Source organism: Branchiostoma floridae, chromosome 19 (genome assembly GCF_000003815.2).
Source record: "Branchiostoma floridae strain S238N-H82 chromosome 19, Bfl_VNyyK, whole genome shotgun sequence".
In the NCBI taxonomy this organism is placed as follows: Eukaryota; Metazoa; Chordata; class Leptocardii; order Amphioxiformes; family Branchiostomatidae; genus Branchiostoma; species Branchiostoma floridae.
The window spans coordinates 13,204,643-13,223,470 of record NC_049997.1 but is presented as its reverse complement, the minus strand read 5'-3'; the positions used below and the strand labels follow the sequence as shown (position 1 = coordinate 13,223,470).

Genomic DNA, 18,828 nt, shown 5'->3' with positions numbered 1-18,828 from the left:
GGTATACTGCGTGTGAGAGGACGACTGAGCCACTCCTCTCTAGCACAGGAAGCGAAACACCCTGTCATTCTGCCTAAAGAATCAGAAGTGGCAAAGCTGATATTGAGAAGCATCCACGAAGAACATGGTCACATGGGACGGAACTATGTGATCTCTAAATCAAGAGAACGGTACTGGATACCGCAAGTGAATGCCTTAGTTCGAAAATTAAATAAGAAGTGTGTAACATGCAGACGACTTCGTGGCAAGACAGGCAAGCAACAAATGGCCGACTTACCCTCAAGTCGTCTTACTCCAGATGAACCACCCTTCACAAGAGTAGGAGTGGATTACTTTGGGCCAATCGAGACAAAACGAGGGCGTAGCATAGTAAAACGCTACGGCGTTGTGTTCACCTGTATGAGTAGCCGAGCCGTACACATAGAGAAGGCTGATTCATTGGATACAGACTCCTGTATCAATGCTCTACGCAGATTCATCTCACGAAGAGGACAGGTAAAAGAGATGTGGTCAGACAATGGGACGAACCTGGTAGGTGCCAAAGCTGAACTGCAAAGAGAGCTAAAGATGTGGAACCAGGAAAAGATTAAGGACACCTTATTGCAGAAGGAAATAGACTGGAAGTTCAGTCCCCCCACAGGATCGCACTTTGGCGGAGTTTGGGAGAGACAGATACGCACGATAAGACAGGTGCTGAATGCAATCGTGAAGAAGCACACACTAGATGACGAAGGGTTACACACTCTGTTGTGTGAAGCAGAGAGCATAGTAAACGGAAGACCTTTGACAACAACCAGCAACGAGGTGAACGACTTAGAAGCTCTGACACCCAATCATCTCCTAAACATGAAGATGCAGACCACTTTGCCGCCTAATCTGACCGACAAGAACGATTTGTATGCGCGGCGTCGATGGAAGCAAGTACAGTACTTAGCAAGTCTATTCTGGCGAAGATGGTCTAAAGAGTACATGGCATCACTGCAAGAACGTTCCAAATGGGGAACACGGCAGCGAGACTTGGCAGTAGGAGACATCGTACTTCTGAAGGACGAACAGTCACCAAGAGGAGTGTGGCCATTAGGAAGAATCGTACAGGTGATGCCAGGCAGCAGAGGACTTGTGAGACGTGTTAAAGTCAAAACGCAACATAGCGTGTTGGAGAGGCCAATCGACAAACTATGTCCTCTCTTGGAAGAAGACCAGAGCACAACCTGAATTCCAGGAGGACCATCATTGGACTTGAAGTAGTTTTAGTAGTCTCAAAGATTTGTAATGCATGTAACAACAACGTAGTGAACTAGGCAAACCTACATGGACTTCAGTGAAAGCTATTGCATGCTGTTTCTACTAACAATAAGTTTATGAGTATAGTTATTGTGTATACAGTAGGGAAGTTGGCTTGGTAGTTAAAGTAAAATTGCCTCACGGACAATTTGGGGGCCAGTGTAAGCGCCAACATTCCTGTATTTAAACTTGCCGCCTTAAAATAGGTTAGGTAGTCAATTTGAATAAGTTTCCCGCCAAAAACACATGCCAACCACCCCGGGGGAAGCAAATCACCACTCCCCAGAAGTCACCCGGGCAGAAGGAAGTCACCCGCGCAGAAGGAAGACAGAGGGCAGAAAAGGCCTGGAGACCAACTCTAGGAAAATTGGGCCTGGTGGAGATCAACCCCAGGAAACTTAGGCCTAGAGATTATTTCTCCAGGAAATTTAGGCTTGGAGACATAGTGTACTCCAAGAAGAAGAAGAAGAAGAAGAAGGCATCAGAGGACAGTCAGCCAGTAGCCGGGAGACCAGACTAAGTTTTACGATTAAGAGCTCACCTTGGAATATACAAGAACTGAGGAGAATCACAGGACACAGGAATTCACTGAGGACACAACAAGGAACCCACTTAAGAAGATTCGGACAAGGGGATAAACCCAGAACTTTCCAGTTTAGTTGGCGGCCTTTGTACAACTACTAACACTGCTAGATTAAACCGTCAAAACGTAAGTCTGCGAGTGCGTGTCCTCTCTCTCAAGACTCCTCAGCAAAGACAAGGTGAGTTCAGTCAAAACATTCTCTAGACCCCGACCCTGGCTGAAGCGCTGAGAGTCAGCGCGCTTACAACACCTCAAGATTTGAGTAGGAACAAGTAATCCTGTAAATGCAGAAATGTTCGCGGTGGATTAATGTTCGCGGTTTTCGCGGCGGCTGCTTCAACGCGAATCTAAAACCAACATTTTTCCATAACAGTAAGAGACTACAGTGCCAGGTGCTACCACGAAATTAAAACCACCGCAAAAAGTCCATTTTCCCGCTACCGCGAAATTAAATCCCAGCGAACTTAAATGCACTTACTAATGGTGAAATATCATATTGTAAAATACACCCCAGTTGGAAACACCTGTTTTGAACATTATCCATACCTAGGCACTGTAATAATCTTCTAACAACTTTTTCGTGTTGCCATGTTTTCAGTTTGTTGTTAAACATTTCCACTCAAAATGCATATTTGTGTTACAAATTGGCAGTGGAGAGGTGCTGACTTTCAAAATTACCAGAATCAAATCACAGAGAAAGTTTCAAGATTTGTAGAACTGTCCCCACTGGAGCACTACTAAACACCAGATGGCTGTTATCAGTGTAAGAAAGCAGATCGCTGGTTATAAATAGTAACAGGTGCCACATGCTGTTAAACATCTATTTTTAGTCCACACAGACCTTAGTTTACATGTAGGATTCAGGTTGGAATGAAATTTAAAACAGTCACCATATCTTCCAATTCGTTCTGATTAAGGTCTCATTGATGTATTACTCCAAGTGGATACCCTAAAAGAGATCCCAGCCCCAAAATAAACATGTTTTCAGCGGTGAGAAATTTCCTTTTAGCCAGCGGAACTGATCTCAAAAGTTAGATTGGTGAAAGGTCGTTTGTAACCGAAGAAATTCGCAGGTAAAGTTTTGCAGCCGCGCGCTAGGTCGGAGGTACACAGTCCAGGGTTCTGAGTGGTGCGGTTGTACTCTAACAGCGAAAAAGTACCTTTTGTGAGGATTAAATAATCGTAGTTCGTAATTGCTCTAAAAAACAGAACCTACGTATAATTGACGTTTTTTCCCACAGTGTAGGGTAAATGTATACAAATATAAATGAATATATAAATATATATAAAAATATAGAATGAAAAATCTGCTAAAATTTCACGTAGCTTCATTATGAGCGCGCTCATGTAAACCGCGAATTATAACATAGAAGTTTATGGGAAGAAGAAACTCATCAATGAGACCTAAGTAAAGTTAAAACATAACCAGTATTAACAGGTGGTTGAATTCAAGGTACTGTAAATTCATCTACTTTTGCATTGTTTTTGTTTTGTTTTTTTCAGGTTCAATTTTTTTGAACTGGTCCAAGAGTAACAACCAGATTGCAAAGAGTTTTTTGTGGTATTTTATTAAGTCGACAGTTGAAACAATTTTGTTGATTTTCGTTGTGTCAGGAATTCTTGATAGGGAGGCCAAAGCCCCCTCCCCCCTCGAAAAAACTGAAAATGAAACCACCATGAACATTTCAAGATATGCCGTAGCAAATCAAAAGTGCCAGACTTAATCATGATAGTTAATACATGATAGATACTGTATCATACTGTAAAAGCAGAAAGTTCGCGGTTTTCGCGTTGCCAATTCACAGCAAAATAAAAACAACCGCAATCATTTTTCCATGGCAGTAAGAGACTACAGTGCATGGTGCTCAGGGCCCAAAATACTTTTTTCAGCCAGGTTGTCCAGGTGGCAACCTGAGTCAAAAGCCAGGTTGCGCCATCAACATTTCAGGTTGCCCCACTTTCAAATTGTTACTTTCTTCAAATCAGCTACTTATCCATTATCTTATCTTCCAGTTATATGTAACTATGTAATATGTTTTATGTTATCAAAAAATGAATACAAAAGCTTATGCATGTAGGTGGAGAAAAAGCAGTGTTCCAACAGCAAAATTTCAGGTTGCTCAGTGTGCAACCTGGGTTTAAAATTAAGTTGCGCAAAGCAAAATGTGGTTGCATTTTCAAGTGGGCAAGTGGGTATTTCGAGCCCTGGTGCATGGTGCTACCGCGAACTTAAACCTCGCAAACAGTCCTTTTTCCTGCTACCTTGAAATGAAATCCCCGCAAACTTAGATACATTTACAGTATGTTGTCAACTGAGGTATTATATGATAACATTCTCTAATTTTGCTCTCAGCAATTTGCACTTGCAAAGTAGCCAAACCATATCTCAGTGTGCAGTGGCTCCCTTCTAAATGGGGCATCTATTTTCTATCTGGACTATAAATAACGACCATGACTACAGTTAGTATTACGTTAGTCAAAAGATCATGTATGATTTAAGTACCGGCGTTCTCCAAATTAGCCATATAGGATGACGTCAAAGTCTGGATTGGATTGACGCTGTATCAGGGTTTTACGTTAGAACGTTTTTTTTATAGCTCCATGAGTGCTGTATGCAGCTAATTAAGTAGATATGATATTTCTCTAATGATCAGTTCTGAAAGATTTCTAGGAAATGGATGGACAGTGATAAAAATATGTGTCACGATTAGGTGTCATCCAGATGTAGTGATGCGTACCTAAAGCTTGGACTTAGAATTGGACCTAAAAATGTTTAGGTCCAAGTAAAGAAAAACCCTAAATGTCTGGAGCCAAGTCTGGACTTGCAAAAAGCTATCCGTCACTTGTAAGTTGTATGTTCCCTTTTTTGTTCTAAATTTTAAACCATCTGAAACCTTCCACACACAGTGAAATTTGCACGGCAAAAAGACAAAAAAACATTTCATGTTTACACTGGCTGTATATAATTTGCATCTATTTTTCACATTGCATTTCAACTCATGCTAACATGCAATTTTATATGCACCATCCCCCCCTCCCCCTCAAAAAAGAAAAATTTCAAGTGCACATAATATGCAATGATGGGTTCAGGTCCGGACCTGAACCTGAACTGCTGGACCTGAATCCGGACCTGAACCTGAATACTAGTTTAGGTACGCACCACTACCCAGATGCCAGGTTTTGCAGTCAACCAGAAACACAATGTTTTTTCCTAGGCCTTTTCACTTTATACTATCTATCAAAGACTGAAAAAAGCTTACTCAGTAAGGAAGCAGAACTTGATAATACCTTATAGAGCATTTGGCTTGTTCCCAACTTGTCTTTTTCGAAAGGTCGCTTTCTGTGTTTGTTTTGAGTTTAGCGTCGTGACGAAAAATACATTAGGTACACCTCTTGTCACACCATCAAGCCAACATGAAAACTTGGCTGAGCTCGGGATAAAACCTGGGTTGATGACAGATTTAACTCTGAACATTTCCAGATCTGTTGTTGTAGGCTGTGAGAACCAAACCTGTCCAGAGGATCAGGTCCAGGTCCGAACCTGTATTTGTACAGTACCGACTACGTTTATGGTCCGGTCCCACGCGGTTTACACGCGATTTAATCTCGATTAAAAGTCGTGCAAATCGCGATTAAAAGTCGTGCAAGTCGCGATTTGATCGCGATTGAATCGCGTGCGCTAATGAGCTGTAGCTATCTAATTAAAAATCTCGTGTCGTTTGTAAACGCGTTTACTCCCGGCACCCCGCCGACTCAAAACAAAAGGCTTTGTTCCAGCTGCCCCGCCCCTTGGTCGGGCATTTCACCCACGAAATATTTTGTTCGTTAATGAGCAGTGTTTACTTTTGTAAATTTGCATGATACTTGTAAGTCGTCAATTTCACGTATTTGTTGATAATTGGTGAATAATACAGGGGCTGGACAGCGCCGCGGGTGTCGGCAATATTGTCCGAGGACCGCTGACGCTTTTTAGCTAAGATCGTAAAAGAAGTTCACAGTCAGCAAATTAATATATCGACATTCTCTCCTGGTACCGATTGCTCAGACTGAGTTAAATTTCTATACTATATCTTGATTAGTAAATTTTCATTTTGCTGGTGTTGTGTTGTTGCTTTTTTATTTATCACGAAATGTGCATTTCTCGATAAATTTGAACAGGCCTAGGCGTGTACACGTTACTGCTCGTCATCCAACACCGTCCAAAGGGTACGGATTTGCAAAACATCGGAGGAAAATTGCCAACAGCGATCATGTTCACAACGCTGGGTATGGTAATTGTGATAAGAAAACAGTCTCCCGATAGATATTTTCTGATATAAAATAAATGTCAATGATGAATCCAGAAAGCAACCCGAACTACGCAAAAGAAAATAGTCTTCACGGCTAAGCTTTTTCGTAAGCCTCAAAGGGAAGACGATGATGTCAACCGTCGAAACAAGCGGGTTGTCGGCGAATATAGTCTCCTACTTACAGTTTTTGGCGGGTTATCTTCGTATAATTTTAGTGGAAGGCCAGCAAAAAGAGATACAAGTTCGATTCGCCACATTTCCCCGTAAAATACGGCGTTACATTCCACCGAAAATTATGTGTATAAGCTGTACTGTACGTGACAGCAGAGAGTTGGGAAGAACTAGACGCGCGTGGGAAATGCAACTGGACGTGCGGTTACCATGGCGACAGCTCCGGCGGTAGGCCTCTGAAGTAGCGCCTGCCTGATTATGCGGCAAATCCAATCAACTTCCCTCCAATCACAGCCAGAAGCGGCGCTGACAAAGTGGTAACAACAAGAAGAAGCGTAGAACTAACGCGTTGTTGTGTTTTTTTTAATCATTTATCACGAAATGTGCATTCTTTGATAGAATTTAACACGTTACTGCTCGGCCAGCGTCGTCCGCAAGGCATAGATAATTTTGCAAAACATCGGAGGGACTTTTCCGGCATCGATCATTCTCACATCGCTGAGTAAGAATTCTGTGAACAGTCTGTCGATAATCATTTCCAACTTGAAGAAGGTGGTATTCTTTTTACGGCATACTACAAAAGTCGTAACGGCAACCGAGCGGGTTGCCGGCAAAAATTGTCTCCTATTTACATTTTTAGGCGGACTACTTTCGTCTAATTTTCGTGGAAGGTATATGATAAAATAATACAAGTTCGAATCTTTTGGACCCACAAAGGACTGACAGCATAAACACGATCGTCATCTAATATAAACGGAATTGCTGGGTTGAAGACTATACACTGACATGAATGGACTACTAGTATTTATACGCATAAATTGACCGTTTTGCATGTATTTAAATATGAATAAAGGATATTGTGTTTGGTCATAACTTAATATTTCTAGGAACGTTGATACTCCTTGGTTCGGCATCGGCAGCTAATTTTCTAGACTAGGAAAGTAGGATTCAGGTTTCCATCCGCCTGCTGATCGTCATGGTTACAAACTCGACAAACAAGACTTACCTGTTCCTGACGGAGCTCTTGGGTCGGAACACAGCCATCGTACGATCCTGGTCGTTGAGCAGTCGACCGACGCAACCATGCTCCAGGGCATACATTCTACTTTATGTTTTTTTAAATCTTTTTGTTAATCGTGTTTTGTCTGCGTATCTGTTCAAACAAACATGTACCTGTTCTAACAATGTTGTGTTGGTGTAACTAACATAACTTCTACTATGTAGTTAGATATTGGTAGCTAATTTTCTAGGCTAGGAAAGTAGGATTCGGATTTCTATCCGCCGGTTTCCTGGACATACAGCTGATCGTCATGGTTGCAACTCGACCAACAAGACCTACCTGTTCTGTTCCTGACCGCCTCGGACGTTCCTGGTCGCCGGGCAGTGGACCCACGCAACCATATTCAAGGGGCATACGTCTTGGTTCGACACAGACAATTGTTATTTTGCCGAAAATTTCTTCATAAGTTATTGGTTTTCTTGTTGAGTATGTGATCAAGTTTTTCTAACCTGTCATTGATTCAGTTAAAAGTTGCGTTAGCGTTACTAACATTACTTCTACTTCTAGTATTTTACGTTTCTAAAATGAACATGTTTTTAGTCAGTTTATCTACAACTGTTATGCGCTGTTCAAAGAGGTTCACTCTTTTACTAAAAGGGCCTATACGTTTACGGTTGTTTTTCAGCAACATATAGATATATAAATTTAGCTGGTCGGGATATTACGAAGAGGGATTTGACCAATGAAATAGGTAAACACGATATATCATTGCCTTTGGAACATGAAAGGTAAGTTTACTACCGATGTTATCGATCATCATTCGGCAGCTTCTACACCAGTCGGATCGTCATCATCTGTTCCGAATGTTGGAAAAACGGTAGGTTGTCCGTGAATATGAATATGTCCGTGTACAAACTTTAATTAATAAAGAAATTTTATACACTTAAGCATTTAAAAACATTCTTAATTCATTGGTCGTGGCTCCTTTAATATGAACCAGTTGGGAAATGAATTATAGAATTTGGAATACAGAATTTATAGATCATCCACCCCTGCGACATTGCCACAAAGTTCAAATATGACGTACGCTACCGCTGCGTGTGCAGTCTACGAAGTATTTTAATTAGTCTAGATCTGCTCTAGAAATTGTCAATAATACAAATAAAACAAAGTTAGATAAATCAAGTAGGTTGATAAAACCCCCTTGGATAAACCAAGAAAAAATAACCACATATTAAACACGGGGCTAGATCGGAGTAGAAAATAAACGCAGAATATTGCAACAGTCAACGTGGCCTTCTTCTGTGGGAACATACTTTCAAAGAAGCCGCTCCTTACCGTGCATGTGTCAATCAAATTGAGCAGCACGTGAGACCAGACCAGACCAAATTCTGGAGGTTTACAATGTAATTTTTCTACAAGTTTACCAGCACCGTAACAGTTACGTCAATCGTGTACTTACACACACTAAACAATTAAAACAGCTGTTGATTTTATCGCAACGATATAAGTTTCATATTTGCGCTCAAATAACCCAATCTTCCACAACCTGTCCCACGTTCTGGACCCCACACAAACCGTGTACACGTCTAAATGTAATATGATATGCTAGTAGTCGCGCCGTGGCGAACTTTAGGAAGGTTGGAATATTTATAATATAAACAGGTCACGTTCCACCGGAGGCGGGGCGGCACTTGAAGTTCGGATGTAGATACTTACATGTAGTATCTGCCGGTCGAAGCCTGTTTACTTGGTAGTGAGACCGCCAGGATTTTGTACGACTACACTGGTCGCACTGGACATTCCTTGTTGTTCATTCTGAAACTAAAAGACTAGTGTACTTACCTATCAGTTCGGAACATGATTAACTTGTCTTCACTTTCATCGATAGATAAGAAATGCAAACACAGACTATTGTAGCTATTTACAGTGGCAAGTATCGTGTAGTGTGGGCGAATTTGATATCGCTACACCAGCGTACAAATAATGCAACAACAGAAATAGGACACAAATAATCCAACATAGAGTCGGTAGGTTTTCTTCGGGTGGTCCTGACACTGGCCGCGGTAGCGGGCCGTCCTCGTCACGCATGGTCAGACAGAAGCAGAATTTACTCCATGTTTTCTGATTTAGAAAAACACATCTTGCCATTCTTGGGAAAAAAAACCAATTTATTTGATGTTTTCTTGTCATGTACGTATCAGATTCAAACTTGCACTACGCAGTCGGTTCCTCAAAATTGTAGCAAATCTTCCGAGAAAGAACGTGGTAGGTTAGGTAGCGGCGCGGGTGCGAGGTCGCACCATACATTTTGTATCTTCGGAAGGATTTGTTCCGGTACGTGACCCTGGCGCTAGCCACGGCAGCGCCGAAAGATCGGGGTCCAGTAAAAGCATACTTTGCCATATATTCTGCTTAAGAAAAAGACACCTTTGTGGAAATTTATTTCTTATTCTTTAATTTTCACGTATCAAATTTAAACATGTGCGGAACAGTCGGTTTCTCAAAATTGTAGCAAATCTTCGGAATGATTTGTTCCGGTGCGTGACCCTGGCGCTAGCCACGGCAGCGCCGAAAGATCGGGGTTCAGTAAAAGCATACTTTGCCATATTCTGCTTAAGAAAAACACACTTTTGTGGAAATTTATTTGTTTTTCTTTAATTTTCACGTATCAGATTTAAACATGTGCGGAACAGTCGGTTCCTCAAAATTGCAGCAAATCTTCTAGAAATATCGTGGTTGGGAGCGGCGCGGGTGCGTTCTAGACTGCGAGGTTATGCGTTAGTTCAGAAACAAATTGGGAAATTGGGCGTGATACGTTCTCCGCCCTCCGCGCAGGGGTCTGCATATGAAAAGAAGCCGATTTCTGCCAAACCCCGAACTTTGGACGGCACGGGCGTGTCTAGAAAATGTTTATGAAAAGAAGAGGCGTGTCTGAAATCTATTCATTGATCGTCTAAACGCGGTTAGACGTGATTTCATGCATATCAGACGCGGGTACACACATATCTAATCGCGTTTTACCCGAGAATTGCACGAGTTTTAATCGCGATTTACACGAGATGTAATCGCGACTTGCACGACTTTTGCACGCGATTAAACCGCGTTCAGACCGGACCATAAACGTAGTCGGTACTGTACCTTAATTATTTGGGGAAACTTGTGAAATGGCGATATTCAAACAATGGTCCATTTTGCTACAAAGGAAATTCTGTTTGGTGGAGTATCCAACTCCCACGGGCCTTTTAAAATCCAATCTTGATGTGAACAACGCTAAATGTTTTGCTGTACATAAAAAAGCAGCTAGAAATGACTTTGAACTATACTTGGTTATTTTCTTGGACCGGTAGGCCCCAAAACCTGACAATGCTTGCCGATATAATGTATTTATTTTCTGATCAGTCCAAAATCCGGTCTACTGATTTTTTTCGGGTCTGATTTTTTTTGGACCAGTCCAAGAAGAAAAAACGGTTTTGTACTGGCCTACTGTGGTGGTGACTATCACCAACCAGATTGCTTAAAAATGATAAAATACTTGTGAGTGAGCAGTTTCTGAATTTGAAATTTTGAATTCTACCTTCACGTAGGTGTGAAAACGTTAAAAGTTAACTTTAAAATATTTGACAATCAACAAATAGAAGTGGTGTAGCAGTCAAATATGAATAAAACCAACAACAAGGTAATGATGTGGACATTAAATTTTTGATGACGCTAAGCAACTTCAACACTGAATAAACATGCTATTATTTAGATATTGACCATTGTCACTTGCCTTATCCTTATACCTTATATTATAAACAACTGCTATTCAACATCCATTGTCCTGTGGCTATTGTAAGGTACATTATGTAACAAAGGTGTGTTTAACTTCGATTTAGACAATAGGTCAACATCCTGTAGGTCATTGAAATTCGAGCATTATATCTTGTTACACTGAATGAATGAATAAATTTCATTGCTCCGCAGTTGTATAAGGTGACATATATCGTATGGCAACAATGACAAAGCAGTAAATACAGTGATACTAGACTACTATAAAGGTATCAAAGTTCGCGGAGATTTGATTTCGCAGTAGCTGGAAAATAGACTTTTCGCGGTGGTTTTAATTTTGCGGTAGCATCATGCACTGTAGTGCATGCCATGGAAAAATATTCGCGCGAAAACTGCAAACATTAAAGCACTGTGAAAATTTCTGCATTTACAGTATTCTAAAGTCAATGTAAGAAACCACTGAAGAGAGGCCACAATCTCAGATGTGCAACAAAAATTGCCCCTCCCTACATCAAGTCAAATAAAATTTTACCCAGAGTTTATCCCCCAAGGGACAGGCAATCTATTTCCATCTGTCTATACATCTGTCAGGTGCTGTTTGTGGTTGTTTATGGTTGCCACGGCAATGGTGATACCAGATTTAGCCTGGTCATACTCACCTGACTGGCTGGGTCAGTTGGGCTGTACCATCCTCTCAATTTATAGGGGTGTCGTGATAAAGCAGAAAATGTTTTATCTCTATATATATGTCTGACATATATATGTACATAGCTTCCAAAGAGAAATATCTAAGTTTGAAATATCAAGAAACTTTCTTATTCTTCCTTATTCTATTACATTTAAATCTGTCATACATCCAATAGGTCGTCCCTAACTAAATCTAGGTACTCATTTCACCTGAATGGGGTGTATAAATAGGTTTTTAGTATCTTTCCCAAGGACACAACGTTGTTCACCAGGGTTTAAAAAGTTTTCTAAAATTCACTTGTCCTATCGGGCAAGTTCTTGCAAAATTGACTTGCCCAAACCAGCTTTCTGTTTGCCCAAAAATTTAATCGACATTTTTCACTACTTTTTTTCACGTGCAGCAATGGAATACTTTTATTATTGGCTCTATTTTTCTGTGTTGACCAATTTGCTTGATGCAGTAACTGTCATAAGCAACAAGTATATCAAAATCTCATGAAGAAATCTTACTTGCCTGATCGGACAAGTGGGGAAGGACATTCACTTGCCCGGTGGACACTTTCACTTGCCCAGGAAAAAATCGGGCTAGTGGACTTGTCCAATTATATGTTGGATTTGAAACGGTATGAACCAGAAGCTTTAGAAAGTAAACAACCCCAATGACAATATTATAATGCTATGTTGCCACCATAATGATTATACACATAGGGAAATAATGCTGAAGTATGCAAGTTTAATTAGTTGAATGCCTACAGTGTGCATGTACAAGTCTGAGACCAACCTGCTAAATTATTTATATGTAACATACCAAATCATCACCATGGATAGCGCAGCCTTTTCACTGGAACAACTTGATGGACAGTTCGCATGCAAAGGTTATGGCCATGATGTTATCAGTGTCAAGGAATCAGCAATTTTTGTACTATAATAATAATAAAAATTTACTGCATTGATATAATGTACATTGGGTGCAATATAGTTATGGCCATATTATGTGAAGAGCAAAACATTTTTTCCCCGTGGTTTTAGTAGAAATCTTGTGACTGTTGAGGTTGTTGAATTTTTCAGGTGCAGTGTCACTAAGAATTCATGAGAGTGAGAATAATGTATTAAAATTCCTGTGTCATACTACTGTTTTGTATTATTTCAAGTGCGAATTCCAAACACAGTCATAATCTTTTTTACCATGCTACTGTGAAACAAAACTTTAATCAGATGGATTTACAGCAAGTAGAGGTCTTGAAAACAATATTCATTTTATTTCTTTAGCTATAATAGAATCATTTTATTTCTTTAACAATAATAGAAACATATAAGTCTATTACTGAGTCATACTATGTACACTGGTCATAGAATAAAATTTCAAAAATTTAGAGTTGGCCAAAACATTACATAAATATGATAAACGTATTACAAGGTAAAAGAATGTAGGATTTACATATTATTACAAGAAAGACATATTTATTATTGATTACCATTATGTCAACATAGATTAAAAGTAATGAAACATTCTCGCTATTATACCAAGACATATCTGGGTCATTTAAGAATGAAGTATTGCTGAATAAGACTCCGGGCGATCGAAGTGTGAAGAATACCACTATTGAGAGCTCCTTGGATATGAATAATTAATCATAGCATTTCAGTAACTGCAATGTCGGCAAAAACCTCTCCATTATCGAGATTTACGGACAGCCCGATCTCAATCAGGATTATCTGGATTTTAGATTGAGCTGTTGCCATGGCAACGTAGCAGTTAAGAGGAGAAAAAGACGAATGACTTTTCCCCCAAGATGTTATTGTGAAATGTTTTAACTTTACAGTACTTGCTGTCCATTGTGCAGTTGTGAGATATAGAATGCTCAAAATTTGTACAATGTGTAAACTATAACAGGGCTCGAAATACCACCTGTATATGCAGGTTAGTGCAGGTAAAATTGGAGCTGTGCAGGTATTTTTGGTGTCTACCTGCACCTAAACTGTACTTGGTTTTATACTTAAATGTCCTATGATATACAGGGCTCGAAATACTGGGTGCATGTGCACCCAGGTGCACCCAAAATTGGAGCTGTGCACCCAATTATTTTCTCTGGGTGCACAGGGTGCACCCAAATATTTTCTTAGGTTTATGTATGTAAAGATATCAAAGCATACTTAGTATACATGTACATCATATTCTTGACATCTGTTAGAAATATAATAAAAATGTCTGTTGTTTAAGAGTTTGATAGCTTGTAACTAAGTTTCATTATTAGGTTATTACTTAAATTTAAGTGGTGCACCCAAAATATTTTTGGTGCACCCAATTTGTTAAGCTGGGTGCACCAGTGCACCTAATCCCCAAAATGAATTTCGAGCCCTGATATAGGTGTATATGGATTGTTATTAGTTGCATTGCATCTATAAAGTATAAAAGAAAAAAAGCAATGATTACTCAACAATTTTAGTATGATCCATACTTCCTAAATTCTGAGAGGTGCTGGTAAAATTTGTCTGGTGCAGGTAATTTTCAATTTTACCTGCACCGGTGCAGGTATGCAGAAAAAAGTATTTCGAGCCCTGTATAAAGTATAATACAAGTCAATAGTTTTTAAATCTAATGAATGTATCACAGAACTGACATTTTCCTTATCAATTGAAATCTAGTAATTAGATGAAGTTACGAATATCACAAGGTGAAAAATGTTCGTTTTAACTCCAAATTGCTATAATAAGCTTTTGACCTGTCTGCCACATCACTGTTGGCTCCTTTTTTAGCATCCCCAGTCAATCAGAATTTTCTACTTGTCAGACAATCTGCTCCCCTGGGTAAAGGGTTAGAGTATGGGGGGGGGGGGGGCTTAGGAAAAAGAAGGCTGTTAGATTATCTGGGACCATATTTTATTCCTGCAAGTCCACCGTTTCCTAAGAGTCCAATTTAACAGCCAATTAAGCAGAAAAGGTCAGCAACATTGAATACAAGGACAGGAAATAGGTTGCAGTACTTTTCATTGTTGGTAATGGTAATGTTGATTTCATCCAGAAATTCTGGATCTGAATGAACAGGGCCTATGCTATAGAAGAAGTGACCTTCTGGCAAGAAGGCTGTTTTTTTTCTGTGTCATTTGTACGGTTGTGGATAGCGTAACTCGAGAAGCTGTGAATGGATCTTTGTGATATTTGGTATGTGTTTAGGGGTTGGGAAGTCGAAGGACATGTTTGACCATGGGTGCCCTAGTGGCTTTTTACGAAACTGCAGCAGTCTTTTTGTTCTTTCAGATAATTTTAATCCATTCCTTGCTGCCTAACACTGTACCCTGGAGAACTGTTAGCTGAATGGCATTTTAAATGTTCTAAAGGTTAAATAAGAACTACTATAATGTATGATGTGTTTTATGCTGTGTTACATGTATGTTATATGTAATAAACACATAGTCTGGTTTTGCAAAGATCCATTTACTGATTTATCTGCATTTTACTGATATTTAAATTGATGTTGATTTTAAAACCATTTCTTATGGAAGTCAGGAATTCAAATGATTTTCATATTTTATGCAGTTGTTTACATAAGTACTAACCTGGGTGCCTTGTTTGTTTGTTTGTTTGTTTACTCAGGCGCAGTCAGAGCAGAAGCAGCAGGTATAGCGGCCAGAGTAACACATCAGGAGGGACATGGGCGAGCGGCCCGCCTGGCAGGTTTGTTTGTTTGCTTGTTTGTTTTGCATAACCGGTAAACCACCTTTAGATATAACACACCAGTTTTGTATAGTAATTACAGTAAGACCAAATTGCAATTACTCAAGCAACTGGATATGATTTTGGAAAATCATGTCTAATTTTGGAAAATCATATCCAGTAACTGTTGCTTGAGTAATTGCTTTTTGGCAATCTCATTGCCTAAAGTTGTATCTTATTACCTGGATGTCTAACCTACATCGACGTACAGTAAGATCAAACTATATGTTTACACCGGGATGGACTGCTATTTTTGTCATTAAATGTATTGAGAGGATGAAGTGACAACTTGTGTAGTTGATCATCAGTCTAAAATCTTTTTTTCTGTTTTTTGTTTGTTCCCTCTAGTGTTGATGATGACCGCCCTGCCTCCCCTAACAGTGTCAGGCAGCAGAAACTGGACAGACAGGTAAACATACAGCTACTGTCCCTCTTTGATCTTCCACTGTGAAAATGTCAAAATTCACAGTAAGGCCTAGGGGAAAAAATTTGTGTTTCTCATGGTTGGACAAGTCCACTAGCCCTATTGTCCAGGGCAAGTAAAAGTGCTGTTCGGGCAAGTACATGACCTACACCACTTGTCCGATCGGGAATTTTGATATACTTGTTACTTTTTACTGTCATGACATCAAGCAATGGTCAACAGAGAATTCCATTGCTGGAAATGAAAATGTATATACTAGTATTAGTTGTAACAGTGACATTTTTGACAATTTTGGACAAGTGAAAAATTGGTTCGGGAAAGGACAAGTAAATTTTTAGAAAACTTGTCCAACCCTGTTTCTTGTTTCAGTCCTGAGAAAAATAGGTCAGCATAGTTAGGGGTTAAAACATCAATTTTTTAAGACTTTGGCCCAAACAACAGTAATGCAATACAGTTTAACAAAGTAAAACTGAAATGCATGAGGACACTAATATTTTCAATGTCAAACTTGACTTTTGTCTATAATCTGTGGATACATTTATCCTTCATTAGATAGGACAAGCAGTGTTTTTACTTCAATAGGAAGCAGGCTGAATAAAAATTCTAACTGGAAGCTATGTGACTCCACTGCCTATCCAAAAAGTGACTATAGCTAGGTTCGGCAGGTTTTTCCAGGGTAGGTCAGGAAACAAGAAACACAACTTTTTTTCCCCAGGCCTAAATGTTCTACAACACTTTCACAATAATAGCGATACAGAAATACAACAAAAAGCCAATTGTTGGCTTACTTTGGGTGACTTTCAATCCATTATAAATTACATTTGTAGAATATACCATGAATTTTCTTATGATCATACCTCTTGTTTATCAGAATATCTTCCTGGCTTTGTCCCAAGCAAATCTCTTCTGGGAAAAATCCAGCCTTAGTACCTTTTAGTATATCGCCCAGAGGTATTTAGACAGCTTTCCACTGGCTGTCATCAGCTTGTCTGACTGTAATCTTTAAAAAGAGCTGACACAAAATGGTTTCTGGCAAAAAGCTTTTAGTCCTTTTACAAGGTTCAGAGCAGAAAGCTTATTAGTCAGTGTGTTTTGTAAAAGTTACTGTTACAGTAGATTTATCTATTTTTGTGTTAGGAGGACAGTAGCATGCAGTATATATACATTTTCTTGTGTATCTTGTTTTTCTTCCTCACAGAACATTTATCCTCCAGGAAGAAAATTATTCTGTCCACAAGAAATCTTAGAAAAACGTGCTTGTCCATGGGGCAAGCAAATTTTTGCATGAATTTTTTTTAGACATTTTTGAGATTGATATTCTTACACCAAGAATACTTCGTACATCAAGAGCAAAACTTCTTGTATTTCTTAAGAGTTAGAAAAAAGCAAGCATTTCTAGAATTTTGTCTTGTATCATAAGAAAAAACAAGATTTTGCTTAAAGTTCCAGAAAATTCTTAGGTGTGAGAAAAATTTTCTCCACCAAAGAAGAATAAGAAAATTGTTCTTTGCGTGAGAATTAAGATTTTTCGGTAGTTTCTTGTTTTGCTTAGAATTTTATTCTACATTTTCTTCTTGCAAGAATATTCTTCTTCATATAAGAATTGTCCATGGGGTAAGCAAAACAAGCAAAAATCATTTTTGGTATACTGTATTTGATTATACTGCTGCTGGGATCCCTGACACGGGTAGGCAGCAGTTTGCTAGTCTTCACACTGCGCTTCCAAGCGGCTCTGTCCAGTGGGTTCATCCGCACATTTTAATGTCTCTCCTAACACATTCCTTCCAAGATTTCCTGCAAGATAGGGGAAAGACTTCAAGTTTTTTGCCATGTTTTAAGTTGAAGTCATTTTCAGAAATTGTGTTGTACAATTAACACATTGGAAATGCAAATTCACAGTGTTATAAATTCGCAATGGAGATGTCATTAGAAAAATACAAACCCGGTAAACATTTCAAGTTTAATGTGTTTGGTCTGTGTCCAACAAAGCTTTAGCACTAAGTAGCGAAAGAGAAATTGCAGAACCTTGTTTATTTTATGTTTAAGCAACCATACTAGCACTTAGTGCTTCATGTAAGTACCTAAGTGCTCATTTGGCAAAATTCAATCCGATCAGCACATGTCCAGAATGGCCGTACAAACAAAATTTTCTCATTTGGGAAATCTGTGAGCCTAGCTAAATGGACCCATCCTCGGACTGTCTATCAAGTGATAGTTCAACCAATGAGAGATTGGCAATTAGTAATTTGACCAATGAGAGAGTCTACCAAATATTTGTATTTCTATGTCTTTATTTTGCTCTAAAGTTTTGATGGATATGGATTGTCTATAACCTTAGTACCCAAAATACATGTATGCTGCAGAAAAAAAATATTAGTCACAGGAATTAGACACTGTTGATCAGAAGTAACATTTTTGATTTTTAAAGCAGTTCATATTTCCACATTGAACCAAAATTTTATGTAGCCAATTTTTTGTCTTATAATCCTTAAGGAATTATGTTCTTTTTGATCTCATTATGAACATTTGAAATCATCCCCAACAGCTCAAACTAAGCCAAGGTGTTTTGACCCCCAAAAATGCTGAATTGACTCTTGGGACATCTTGTTTACTCCCAAAATGCACTTCTCTCCCTTCTAGCGTGCGTTATTAGAAAAGAAGCAGCGCGAGCGCCGGTCCCAGCCCGGAATGGTCCTGGCGAGCGACGAGCCACGTTCAAGCTCGGCAAGATCGCGGCGCAACCGGGACGAAACCAGACCGCTCATGTACGGACACAACAGTAAAAACACCATGTACCACGGTAAGGGTGACATCATTCTGTTTAACTTTACAATAAGATGCGACTTATTTTTTTAAACCCTTTAAACTGCCATGCCCGGATATATCCGGCACACATTTACATGCC

The 18,828-nt window shown here is 39.4% G+C and overlaps 1 protein-coding gene across 3 annotated transcripts in view; it reads left to right on the top strand.

The window, feature by feature from the left end:
- The window catches only part of LOC118406352 (tubby-related protein 3-like), a 59,582-nt gene that overhangs the window by 8,970 nt on the left and 31,784 nt on the right, over positions 1 to 18,828 (top strand). For all 3 annotated transcript variants that reach the window (XM_035806316.1, XM_035806315.1, XM_035806314.1), the window contains exons 2-4: positions 15,380 to 15,460; positions 15,848 to 15,908; positions 18,564 to 18,723. In XM_035806316.1, coding sequence (XP_035662209.1) covers positions 15,380 to 15,460; positions 15,848 to 15,908; positions 18,564 to 18,723 — 302 coding nt within the window. The remainder of the gene's footprint in view (positions 1 to 15,379; positions 15,461 to 15,847; positions 15,909 to 18,563; positions 18,724 to 18,828) is intronic.